Raw genomic sequence first — 12,634 nt, 5'->3', positions numbered from 1 at the left:
TCTCTCTCACATTCTGCTCCTCTAAAAATAATTGAATCATTCTCACCCCTCCCTCAAATTTAGAATATTAATAAGCCCCTCTCTACTTCCTTCTATTTCTGTCTTCAAATCCATTTCCTTCTTTCTCTCTTTCTCTGTCCATTTAATTGAACCCGTTAAAAAGCATAATTAGCATTTAAATCTCTCCAACACTGTCTCCCCCCCTCCCTCTCTCTACATGTCTCTGTCGCTAAGGCAACCAATGCTTTTTCCCACTCCCTCTCTACATCTCCCCTCTCGCTCTGTCTCTATCCCTCACTCCCTTCTTCTGCAGCGAGAGGTAGGCATGTTAACTGCTATCGTTCCGCGCGCGTGTGTGTGTGTGCGTGCGTGCGCATGCTTAAAGTGTCCGTGTGTGTGGCAGCCTTCAGCCCTATGATCAATGCTTGTCTGGAAGTGAGGGGGTCTTTGTGGGAAGGCTGTCTTGCGTGTGTGCTCGTTTCAAGCCGATGCATACAGGTGTGTGCCTGTCTGAGCAGTGTGTGTGTGCCAGAGCATGTGCAGTAAATTCAGCACTCATGTCGAGGCAGTCTGGACCTTATTCCCTGCTCTGTGAGTTCTCTCCTTGTGTGTGTGTGTGTACGTGCGTGTGTGTTTGTGTGTGTTCCTTCAATATGGTTCTCTGTCAGGGTCTGTTTGCATCTCTAGTAGCGGTCAGTTTCAAGAGTAAAAAAAAAAAAAAAAAAAAAAAAAGACTTCTCTTCCCTCTTTCTTTCTCTTTCAAGAAAGATGAGCGTAGGAGCAGGGGTGCTGTGAACAGCTGAAGCGATGGAGAGATGGTAAGACAGAGGGCAAGAGGGCTGGACAGACAGACACACTGACTGGCTGACCGCCCTGGAGGTGGAACGGCACGCGGCGCGGCGCGGCGCGGCGCGGGTCAGTCAGTGTGCGCTCCGGGCTGCTTTAACCCCTCTCTCTCTCTGCCTTAGCTCCATCTCTCCTGTTACCCGACTGGCCGCCCTGTGCTGCCTGCTGGCTGCCGCGACGACCCGTCCCGTGTCATGTGACGGGGGCCGCGGGAAGGCGGACGGAGGAGAGAGCGAAAGTGATCGGGCGGGAGAGCTGCAGATCGACACGCTCTCGCCACAGCTGTCAGTCACGACCCAGGCCACGCCCACCCCGCTCTGGGCGGTCGTTTGGGGGCCCACGCACCCCATTGAGGACGAGACCCCTCATTTCCTGCCGGGCCAGGAAATGGACCTCCAACACCCGACCACGGAGTCCTGGCAACTTCTCCAGAACCCGCCGACCACCAAAACCCAGCAACTCTTACTGGGAGAGAGAAAAAAAGAGGGGGAAGAAGATGAAGAAGGAGAAGCTGACAGCGAGAGAGAGGAAGGTAGGTTGATATTTCTGTTACGAGGCATCTGGGAAATGAAGTCTCAGCATAACGAAATTGATTTTTCTATTTACGATGAGGCCAGTTAAAAAATTACACCCAAACTGTGGAAATGTACAAGGACATTTAGTTTAATTGCCACTCACGGAACACACTGCACACTGTAATTCTGCTAGACGTGGCGCATTTCCACAAACCTCTCCCTCTCTATCTTTCAGTTGATCCACAGTTCTACGTCACAGTCACCATCTCCTCTCTGTTGATTCTGACAGCTGTCATCATAACTGCAAAACTCTGGTAAGAGTTATGTGTGCGTGTGTTTCTTCACCTTATAAGGCAGGCTCAGGTTCACTCTCAGATGGTGAATAAATTATGCCTCTTGCTCAGAGCCAGTGTGTATGTTAAGTGTGTTAAGTCCCTCACCACCAGTGTACATGTAATGTGTTAACACTCTCAGTGCCAATGTGTATATTTAGTGTTATCCCTCTCAGTGCCAGTGTGTACAGTAAGTGTGTTAATGTTCTCAGTGCCAGTGTGCCAGTGTGTATTTTTAGTGTGTTATCCCTTTCAGTGCTAGTGTGTATGTTAAGTGTATTAAGCCTCTCAGTACCAGTGTGTATAGTAAGTGTGTTAACTCTCTTAGTGCCTTATAATTTATAGCGTGCATAAAGTTTGTTAGCCATCTCAACGCCGGTGTGCAAAATGTGTGTGCCAGTGCGTATGATAAGTGTGTTAAGTCTCTCAGTGCCAGTGTGCATAATGTGTGTGCCAGTGTATATTCTAAGTGTGTTAATCCTCTCAGTGCCAGTGTGCATACTGTGTGTGCCAGTGTGTATATTAACTGCGTTAACCCTCTCTGTACCAGTGTGTATGCTAAGTGTGTTAATCTTCTCAGTGCCTGTGTGTATGCTAAGTGTGTTAACCTTTCAAATTAAGCGTGTTATGCCAGTTCTCATTGGCTGTGTGTATGTGTAACTCACATGGTGCATTATAAACTATTACATTCGCTGAAATGCTGATAGAGATCTGCACTTTGTGTGCAGTACGGTGTTGGCTCCCTCTCAATGTCAGTGTGTACAATCCAGCACTGACCTCCACTCACGCTGCGAGCGTACGCCTGCGACAGTATCTCCCTCCGTCCCTCTCTCTCTCTCTCTCTCTCTCTCTCTCCCCCACCCCTGTGCCAGCTTGCCGTCTGCACTTTATTAACCGCTGTTTTTCTGGCTCTTCCCCCCCAGTTACGATCGCAGCTGCTCGCGGCACCCGCCCCCCCTCTCCCGCGGGGCGGCGCCCCCCCTGTCCCTCTCCCTCCCGCGCTCCCTGGCTCCCGAGGACAGCAGGCAGGTGCTGCACAGCACCCCTTCCTTCACAGACAGGGAGAGGTGAGAGCCTCCGCGGCGGGCCCTTTTTCGCTGGAGTCTCCACGCTGTGCACGGTGGTCCCTCCCCCATCAGCCGCACAGCTTGGGCTCGGTCGTCTTCCTCCTCCCCCCCCCCCCGAGTTTGTCTTTTCAATCTGCCCGTCACATCTCAGCTCTAGATCCGTTTCAACGCCTCCTCCGCGCGTCGCGCGCGTCCGCATGAAATAACTCAGCCCGGGTTCGGTTCTGGTGCTGACGGAAATGTGCCCGGAAATGTGCAAATGCACTGCATGCGGGAATGCCTCTCTGTGACCTAACGGGGGGGGGGGGGGGGGTTTGAGGCTCTAAATCAGGGCCGCCCAACCCTGTTCCTGGAGATCTATCGTCCTGTAGGTTTTCACTCCGACCCTAACAAAGCATGCCTCGTTCAATGGCTAGAGATTGCGTTGAGCTGCTAATTAGTAGAATCGGGTGTGTCAAATTAGGGTTTGAAATGAAAACCTGTAGGACAGTATGTCTCCAGGAACAGGGCTGTGCAGCCCTGCTCTAAATGCAAGTGGTCTTATGGAAGCCGTAGGTCTGTCCTCTTTTTTATTTGTTCTGCTCTCTGTCGTTTCCTTTTTTCCCCACACGAGCACTTGTCTCCGAAGAAATTTAATTACAAGCACTGTTTTTCAGTCACATGAAGCAATCAACGAATTACCTGCTTTAATTTTCTCTCTCTCTCTCTCTTTCTCTTTCTCTTTCTCTCCCATCCCCCTAAAGAATACCTGTGGTGAATCTCTAAAGACGACTGTTCTTGATTGATTTCTGCTGGATATGGACATGTCTTGGTGTTACAAGGTGTAACTGTCTATGTTATTTCCCCAACTGTGAATCATAGGGCCAGGGTTCACTCAGTTAATCCTTTAATGATCTGGAGTTAAACTAAAGACACCTCTTTTCCTCATGCCGTCGCTGGTACCACCTTCATTACTTCTGATATTTTTACAGGTATATTTATATAGGTAGATTTATATAGGCATTTCCATGTACTTTTGGACTATACTGTTAGGATACTCTGTATATTCTGCCTCACATTCTGTACTGCAGTTCACCAGCTCAACGGCACATTCAACAGACTGATCCTGGATCTTCAGTGCTTCCTGCCGGTCTCTTTAAGACGGCAAGCATTGCTTCCACTGCAGTACGGCGGTTGAGCTGCTCGCGCTGTGAAACGTGCCTGACCATACCTCTGAAGTCGAGTCATTCCCACCCGCAAAGGGTTAAAGCGATCATAGCCTTCCCGAGACCATTTCGTTGCGCGTTGCCGCTGTGCTATCATGTGTGATTAGTGGTATTAACAACGTAATGTGTTGCGTTCAAATGAAACTGTGGTACAGTGTACGCAGAAAACCCAATAAAAAAAAAAATCAACCGAAGAAGCTTTATGTCCCGAATTTATGGTGGTGGGGTGAAAACCACACGCGACACGCACACACTCACCGCCCACACAGGCACGCGGGCGCACACACACACACACACACACACACAGAGGTGTGTGCAGCTGTGAAGTTCACAGTTTCCATCTGTCTGGAACACAGAAGCTGTGAAACACAGGCTGAATCACAGCCACTGAAATTAATGCTGCTATTTCTGGAGAGGAAGAGAGAGGGGGGGAAAATCGGGGGTTAAAATCCAAAAGCGTCCTCCTTCTCTCTCACTCTCCCTTTCTCATCCTCACTAGAAGCTAGGGGACTTAATCAGTCCCATTAACGCCAGGATAGAATTTTTTTTGATTATTAAAAAAATAAATAAAGCAGAGAGATTGGAACTCCAGAAAGAGACTTCATGCACATGAAGATGCAAGAGAGTAAATGAGAGAGAGAGAGAGAGAGAGAGGCAACAGACTGCAGCTGAGATGCGCAGAGGATTTGGCCAGAGATATGAAAGCAATAAGAACGTGATTATGTGCGAGGATGCCAGTTCCACCGGCCGTGAGAACCAGGGGCTAAGTTTTTTAAGTTGGCTCTCAGGCACCGTGTACTACAGCCCTGAACTCACATCCAATACATATTTAATGAGTTCATTTCGGACACGCCAGACATTCGGGGAGCAAGGGAGAGAGCACCGGGAGGGCAGCAAATGAGAGGCGGTAAATCTGCGCGTGGAACAAGATACGATTTATTGTGGACATATTGCATTTTGATTTACTACACAACCTTACATTCAAAAAAAAAAAAAACAGAAATGAAAACAGCGAGAGCCGACGCCGCCGCGCTAGGCGCCGCGTCTGCGTCTCCCCCGGCGACCGGGCGGCCTCGGCCCCCTGCACACACAACATGCCGTCTCACACACCGTCCGTCAGCCCGTCCCATTATATATGTACACCCGTCCGTCCGTCCGTCCGTCAGTCTGTCTGTCTGCGCGTCTCCCTGTGGGCGAGTCTTAATCTGTCAAACGCGACTCCTCCATACACGCGGCGTCCCTCTCTAGTTTGACTTGGACCAGATTTTCCCGCTTCCCCGAAGTCTGCAACGGAGAGAGAAAAGGCAGTGAGGCACAGCCGACTGGAGCAGGAAAGAGGGAGCACTGCTGTTAAATGACTTATATCAGTCATCGCTGTGATTTATGGTGATGGGGGGGGGACTTAGCCGGGCACTGTACAGACTTGGTGAAAATTAAAAGAACGCTGCGGAAAGGCAAACTGAGCACAAGCGCTATTGCGCAATTCCCACGGCTGGTTTCAGAAAGAGAAATTATGATCAGTGATTGCTGTTTGAACAGGCCACAGTTGCAGGGATTCCTGCCTGCCTAGAGGTTTTTTCACATTTTTTGCACCCTGCATAAATTTGTTTTTTCATTTTGCACCTGATCTTCGTTCCGACTGGAATGAACGGTTTTAGTAATTCCGTGGATCTGCTCACCCTTTGACCTTGGAGCTCTTCTTGCCCGGTTGCCGTGGTTCCTGTGAAGAAGCGGGGTCTCGTGGCTCAGCTGGCTGGTCCGCATCCTGATTGGAGGCAGCCCCAGCGGGGGCGGGGCCAGACGAAGGGGATGCAGAGCTAGCCTTGAGGGTCTTTTGCAAGTTTGAGACCTAAGAACGAGAACAGGGGCAGAAAGTGAGAATAAGATTTGAGAGAGAGAGAGAGAGAGAGAGAGAGAAACAGACACCAATGCCAAGAGACACAGCTCTCAGAGGCTGACCTCTGTCTCCACTTGCACTTTGACCTTCAGCTGGCTCTCTCTGTACTGATTGGCTCTGGATACCTGCTCCTCAATCCCACACAGGACTGCCTCACACCCTGAGCACCTGAGAGAGAAAGAGAGGGAGAGAGGGAGGGAGGAAGGAACAGAGACGGAGGGAGAGGAAGGGAGACAGAGAGAGGGAGAGAGAAAGAGAGAGGGAGAGGGAGAGAGAGAGCGGGGGAAACAGAAACAGAGATGGAAGGAGAGAGGGAGAGAGAAAGAGAGGGAGAAACAGAGACAAAGGCAGAGAGAAAGAGAGGGAGGGAGAGGGACAGAGAGAGCGAGACAGAAATAAACAGAGAGATGAGCTGAATGCAGAGCTGCTTTTAAACGCTGGAGTGTAATGGCGCAGCGTGCAGCGGGAGCCTGGCGAGGGCAGCGCAGGGGGCAGGTGTAATTACCACTCCTGGAGGGTGTTGGCGATGTTGGGCAGCTCGTTGGGGCCCAGGTCTCTGCCCACGCTGCAGTCCACCTCCACCTGCTGGTTGCGCTGGTCCAGCTTGCCCTGGATGATGTCACAGTACACGGCCTCGATCAGCAGGTCCTCCAGCTCCCGCACGTTCTTCAGCTCCAGCTGCTGCAGCAGCAGAGAGTAGGGCAGGCACTGCCAGAGGGGAGGGAGCGGTCACACACACGGGTACACACTGACAGACATGCTCTGCATATACATACACACGCGCACACACACACACACACGGGTACACACTGACAGACATGCTCTGCATATACATACACACGCACACACACACACACACACGGGTACACACTGACAGACATGCTCTGCATATACATACACACGCACACACACACACACACACAAGTACATACTGACAGACACGCACTACTTTTACACAATCGCACACACATGCACACACACATATGCACGTACACAGATACACACATACACTCGCATACATGCAGATACATACAGAAAACACATACAGAGGCATGCCCACACACCATTATCTATACATACACACACACACACACACACACAGTACAGGCCAACCTGTGGCTTAACAAAAAAACATTTCAGGTAAAGAATAATGCATATTTATTGAATAACAAACCAAACTATAGAACTTTCTTTTTTTTCATTTTCAGCCGACAACATAAAAAATTAGCTTTACTTAAAAAATAATCTTAGACATGACTTTCCTCAAAATAGCCTCCTTTGGCTTTAATTACAATTAAACAAATTTATAGAAGACTATCAAATCATTTTGCAAAGTGGGAGGTGGAGGGGTGGGAGGGAGGTGGAGGGGTGATTCAATTAAGTCAAGTCTTATATACCTTAAACTCACAGTTAGCCTAATATCACTGGCCTGTAGTGTAAGCAAAATAGTTACTAATGTTGCAAGAAATGTGGGAAAGAAAAAGGAGTAGAGTTTAGATGTGCGGAGCCAAGTAAACATATTGTGGCAAGAAGGTTATTCCCAGAGAAAAACAGCAAAGAAGAACATTTTCAGGAGCTGTGTTCAGTAAGCGCTCAGAAGGGTCCAGCTGATGGGCAGTAATGTTAACAGGAGAAGACCAGGAAGATCAAGAGGCAGAAGATAAATATCTTATGTCATCTAGCAAAAGGTTTCTTTTGATAAAATAAAACTGCACTACTGCAACTACAGGAAGAACTCAAAGTAACTAGACAGAAAAATTATCTTATAAAATGGCTTTCCTTAAAATAGCCTCAATTGGCTTTAATTACAATTAAAAAAATATTTGAAATTAGGCCACCAGTGTTTTTTTTTTTATTTTTTAAATTAAGGTAGAAAAAATTCAGGTAATTTCTGTGAATTCTTCTCTACCTTCATTTTTGTTGAAAAACCACCCTAATACTTTCGGCCTATACTGTACACACACCTCTACACATTCTCTCTCTCTCTTAAACACACACACACATAATTTTCCATGTCACCTGGATTTTACGGTTACACACAGACACACACACACACACACACCACACACACATAACAATGCTCCTGTGAGCCGTACTGCCAGTGTAAATAAATTATTAACGCAGAACAATAACAACCGGCTACCAAGAATCAGCTACTGCGACAAACATTTAAACAAACCACTCGGTTCTAACCCAAAAGCAAAAACACAGTGGCCTGGGTTTGAAAAACACCTTTGAGTGACTCATAGATTTCACAACGAAATGCAAGTAAAAGTAGACAAAGTTAAAGCACGGGACGAGTGTTGATTGAATCCAGGCCAGCGTCAGCAAAAGACACCAACGTCATTCGGTTTAAAAATAAAACATCTCAGAGGGCACTACATTCCTACAGTATTTATTGACTGTAGCATGCACTCCCCGGTACTGTCACACATACAGCACGTGCTCCCCCTGAGAAGGTGGCTGTCGGGACAGTGAGGACTGAGTGAAAATACGTTTAGGTTTTAAATCCAGCTGTTTTAACAGCCAACACCCTCATTTAATGCTCGCCACTCTGAATACCAAATACAAGTGCACCGACAGTTAAAACGTCTCGTTTATCCAGCATATGAAATACATCTACTTGATTTAATTTGCAAATTATTAGCAAAGACATCAATTACCAATTTAATCGCAGAATTTGTTGAGGCAAAGCAACCTGTTGGATCAACCATTATCAACATGGACAACACAACCAGATTAAAATCAATTAAGTCACCAAAAAAAAAAATGTACGTCTAACCTGTAGAAAAAGGTTCAGTAACAAATCACAAATGTTACAGGCATGGACCTGTTACAGTCACAAACGAAATGAATAAAGGAAAATACCAAACCACAGCTATTTAAGACCTAAGTTCAAAAAACAAGACAGCTGAATATTCCAGAAAAGTCAGGGATGAAAATGTAAAAATGCCAGATGAGATTGTAAAGCAAAAACAGCAGACCCCGCGAAACACACCAAACACCAAGAAACACCAGGGCCAGATGCAAGCTTCAGATTCCCTAGAGGGCAACCGTGGATATCAACCCCCCCTAGATACCAACCCCCCGAATGTCCTCTGCAAGAGACATTAACTGGCTGATCTTAAACACCCAGAAACTAAAATTGTTAACGAAGTAAAGAAATGATATTGCCTGTCTCTCACAGAGGACAATACGACAACCAGATATGCGACAGTGCCAACAAAATGGCTTTATTACCTTCAGATTGGAGGCCAGGCTGATTATCGACAGGTGGCGAAGTTTGTTCTTCTGCGCGGGGGTTAATTCCGGCAGAGATGCCGCTCTTTCTGGGGGACAAAGAGAGAGAGCGGGAGACGGAGGAGGTGAGAGAGCGCGAGGCCACCGAGGGCGGGGCACGTGCGATGGGTGAGGGGACGGAGTGGCAGAGGCAACGCTGCGTTAGCAACGAAGGCTCACACGTGTGAAAGCAGTTTAGATTTAGCTGTTGAGATTCATCACCTTTGTAGTCACAGTAGGTTCCGTAGGCAAAGAGATTGAGCAGCTGGTACACCGGCGCATGTGGACCCGTCTCCAGCTAAGAGGAAGAGAACAAGACGGGATTCACCTCGGTGTGTAAATCCACCTGCTGTGCGCACAGGCACACGAGCAAACACAGTACAAACCAGATCCATCGTGTCTGCGGAGAACGCTAGATTAAAAATTGACCGGAAAAAAAAAAACTTGAAAGTATTTTATTAGGCAAACGATTTAAGTGAATTTATAAAACGTTCTTCTGTATTCTACTTTTATTCAATAATTAACCGCTGCTTTTTAAAAATAATTAAGGAAAGGGTAACATGAATATTAAACATGTTTGTTCGTGACTTCAGTGGGGGTAGGATGAGCCCCATGGCCTTAACATCAGTAAATTCTGAGTCTGGATTCTGTCATTTGCTGACTATGACATGGAGAGTCTGTGATGCAGACAGCTGCCATCTCCTCTGATTGGCTCACAGGTGAGTCCATCAGAATGGGCCTTGGTAGCCGGACGTAACCCAATGGTCCGGATGTGACCTTTTTAAAATATCCTGCGTAATCAAATTAATTATTTTTTAAATACTTATATATAATCAAAGGAAACAATACATTTTTTTTACAGAAAGAAACTAATTCATGAATTAATATTATATTAATAATATTGCCGTAAATACGCATCTTCATCTAGTGGTTTAATGAGCACTTCAACCACAAAGAAAAAACGTTGATTGTACAGCGTTTTTTTAATGCTTCGATCTGTTTGACAGGGGACATCTGTGAATACAAGCTTTGCAGGACCCCTGGAGAATATACAACATAATCCGCATTAAAACTCATTGCTCAGGGTCAGCTGTTGTATATTTAGGCGCTTGATTAGACAGTTGCTCAATTTTCCATTTTCATACACAAATCTGCCACAGGTGCAATCTACTGATAGCCCATATGCAGACTCTATCTGCCCGTCACAAACACGGGCCTGTTGGGTGTGGCTGCTTACCTCTCTGACGTTCGGAAGCTCCAGGATGTCTGAGAAAACGTAGAGGCCGGGGGTCTCCAGCAGGGCACTAACTGCCTGAGCCAGAGCCGAGCCTGAGAGAGAGAGGAGCTGCTCTACCTCCATCTGAGAGAGAGAGAGGGTGGGAGAGAGGGAGAGAGAGAGAGAGAGAGAATGTGAACACCTCAGCATGAAATCAAGACAATGACAACAGTTGCCCTCATCTTAAAGGTAACTGACCAGGGTAAAGATTGGTAATGAATACATGCACATGATCCAATCAGATGCATCAGTACACTTCAAGTATTATGGCAAAGTGGACTTTAAATAAAATCATCTAAATTTCCCTATACAAGTTTAGTCATACAAAAAGTGTCAAGGTGAATAACCAGTTAGCTTCTGGCACGAATACTACCTATTAAGCACTGACTATTTTCAATTTGTTGAATAGTGAATTTACTGGATGTATGACTACAGCAGGTACTAAGTTATACCGAGTCATACAGTAATAGTTTGCAGATATTGTGTTGAACGGGCGTAAAAAAATAACGCGTTGAAACACCAGTACTGATCAGCATTTTCAATTCCCCAAGTCTTTAAGAACGACGTGATACTGCTACAATTTGATGTCACTGCACAACCGGCCTCGACACTTCGTCGACACAGCAAAGCTAGCTACCAAGCGAGCTAGCTGTGTAGCTAACCAATATATTTCTATATATGCGGGGTGTATGAGTAGTGTTGATTTTCAGATAAATGAGCAGTTCCAGACACTGTGTCGTTTTCAAGTGCAGTTAATTCCTACCGTGGCTGATATCTGTAAAGTCTTCATAAGTTAGGTGGCGAAAAAACAACGCAGTTATCAGTGTCTAGTTAGCCAAGTCAACTATTCGACCGCTAACGTTAAGTTAGATCGTTTGTTCGTATATGTTATTTGCATGAGCTAGTTCATGATTAATTTGGCAGTAAGCGGTAGCACTAATCAGAGAAATAATATAAAGATGAGCAGCGACATAAAACATTTTGTAAGATAGTGAAATATACAATTATATTAGACCATTTTGTCTCCGTGACGTTAAATGCCACGGCACTGCCGGCTTATCGTTGTCAGTAAACAGCGAGGCTTCTACGGGAAAGCAGTAGGCCTCAACTAATGTATAGCCGTTTACTTTCATATTATTACATGGACAGGACAGAAAGACAGCACACAGTACTTAAATACACGGACCCTTTTGCGTATGAGTAACTAACAAGAACATGTAGGTATGTATTACCTTGTTTCGTTGAATTCTGTTGTTCGTATTCCCAGAATTAGCCTAGCCAGTTCCGTCAAAGCTATGCACGTTTTCGCGACAACAATGCTACGCTACAGATCATTGGATGAAATATAAAAGTAGGCGGGAGCTGGGTTGTGATTGACAAGACAAGATATTTGCACTCTGTGCAGTGCCATCCCGCGGTAGAAAAAATAACGTAGTAAGTTGTTGCGCCGTAGATATGCTTGCTCTGTGTTGCGCTGATTGATTTACTATATTAACAAGTTAAAAACACTTTAGTGTACAACTCACGTAAGTGGTTATTTTTTAAATTATTTTATTTAAAAAGTTTATTTGACCGGATAATAAAACATTCAAGCTTAAAATCCGATGCACTATGAGATATAGTTGAACAGCTCATTTTCATCCCCAGTCCCGATGAAATATATTCTGTTAATTCTTTATTTAACAAGTTGACCCCAGTTATTTTAAGTATCCCCCTTTCAAGGTAGACCTGACCAAGAAGGCAGTAGATACAAAACATAAGATAATGACGCAGGAAGTATATAAAATATAACCTAATCGTCACTTTTCAACGGTATTCTAAAAATCTTTTTTATTAAAATGTGTAACAAAATATGAAATCCACAGTGCCCTCAAGGTCAACAAGATATAGGGTCACATTGTCTGCGCTGAAATTTGTTGTATATTTACATTTTTTTACTACAGAAGATGGCGCACTTTGAAGGTATGAAATTAAAAAATTGAGGAGCACGATGTTTAAATGCACTGTTTGCTAGCAGAGTGGAGGGATTAAAAAAGGCGACAGTTTAAAGCAACTAAGATGATGATTAGCCTACTATTTTTGCACAGGAGAGCAAACTATATTGATATAAATATGATATAAATAATATAAATAAGGAGTGAGTGTAATACCAGTGCATCAATCTGTGTATGGTTAGTTAGTGGTGTCCAGCCCAAATTCTGGTATCAATAACATTTA

General features: G+C 45.6%; 2 protein-coding genes across 4 annotated transcripts; one reads left to right on the top strand and one right to left on the bottom strand.

Annotated features, from left to right (window-relative positions):
• Nucleotide 1: 1 nt before the first annotated feature.
• On the top strand, nucleotides 2-4,156 carry pianp (PILR alpha associated neural protein). Of its 3 annotated transcripts, none has more exons than XM_035393037.1 (6): nucleotides 2-319; nucleotides 765-818; nucleotides 969-1,378; nucleotides 1,597-1,675; nucleotides 2,617-2,760; nucleotides 3,504-4,156. In XM_035393037.1, the coding sequence occupies exons 2-6, from the start codon at nucleotides 808-810 to the stop codon at nucleotides 3,523-3,525; spliced, it is 666 nt and encodes a 221-aa protein (XP_035248928.1). In that variant the 5' UTR covers nucleotides 2-319; nucleotides 765-807; the 3' UTR covers nucleotides 3,526-4,156. The 3 variants fall into 3 exon arrangements, with proteins under 3 accessions (XP_035248928.1, XP_035248946.1, XP_035248938.1); XM_035393055.1 differs by lacking the exon at nucleotides 2-319 and adding an exon at nucleotides 376-498; XM_035393047.1 differs by lacking the exon at nucleotides 2-319 and adding an exon at nucleotides 506-591.
• Nucleotides 4,157-4,879: 723 nt separating this feature from the next.
• cops7a (COP9 constitutive photomorphogenic homolog subunit 7A) lies at nucleotides 4,880-11,797 on the bottom strand. Its single transcript, XM_035392994.1, has 8 exons — nucleotides 11,650-11,797; nucleotides 10,379-10,501; nucleotides 9,364-9,439; nucleotides 9,103-9,191; nucleotides 6,368-6,570; nucleotides 5,925-6,030; nucleotides 5,645-5,814; nucleotides 4,880-5,249 (listed from the first exon to the last, which is right to left on the bottom strand). The coding sequence occupies exons 2-8, from the start codon at nucleotides 10,499-10,501 to the stop codon at nucleotides 5,210-5,212; spliced, it is 807 nt and encodes a 268-aa protein (XP_035248885.1). The 5' UTR covers nucleotides 11,650-11,797; the 3' UTR covers nucleotides 4,880-5,209.
• Nucleotides 11,798-12,634: the final 837 nt, after the last annotated feature.

The sequence above is a fragment of the Anguilla anguilla genome, chromosome 1 (assembly GCF_013347855.1).
Source record: "Anguilla anguilla isolate fAngAng1 chromosome 1, fAngAng1.pri, whole genome shotgun sequence".
Lineage (NCBI taxonomy): Eukaryota > Metazoa > Chordata > Actinopteri > Anguilliformes > Anguillidae > Anguilla > Anguilla anguilla.
The sequence above is the reverse complement of the archived record's forward strand: the minus strand, read 5'-3'. Positions and strand labels throughout refer to the sequence as shown.

What these genes read in the sequence shown, in the direction of transcription:
- pianp (XM_035393037.1), top strand. An exon ending in TGACAGCGAGAGAGAGGAAG is followed by an intron (nt 1,379 to 1,596) that starts GTAGGTTGATAT and finishes TCTATCTTTCAG; the next exon opens with TTGATCCACAGTTCTACGTC. An exon ending in TCCTTCACAGACAGGGAGAG is followed by an intron (nt 2,761 to 3,503) that starts GTGAGAGCCTCC and finishes ATCCCCCTAAAG; the next exon opens with AATACCTGTGGTGAATCTCT.
- cops7a (XM_035392994.1), bottom strand. Translation starts at nt 10,501, where the DNA reads ATGGAGGTAGAGCAGCTCCTCTCTCTCTCAGGCTCGGCTCTGGCTCAG. An exon ending in AACCTACTGTGACTACAAAG is followed by an intron (nt 9,192 to 9,363) that starts GTGATGAATCTC and finishes TTTGTCCCCCAG; the next exon opens with AAAGAGCGGCATCTCTGCCG. An exon ending in AAGTGCAAGTGGAGACAGAG is followed by an intron (nt 5,815 to 5,924) that starts GTCAGCCTCTGA and finishes TCTCGTTCTTAG; the next exon opens with GTCTCAAACTTGCAAAAGAC.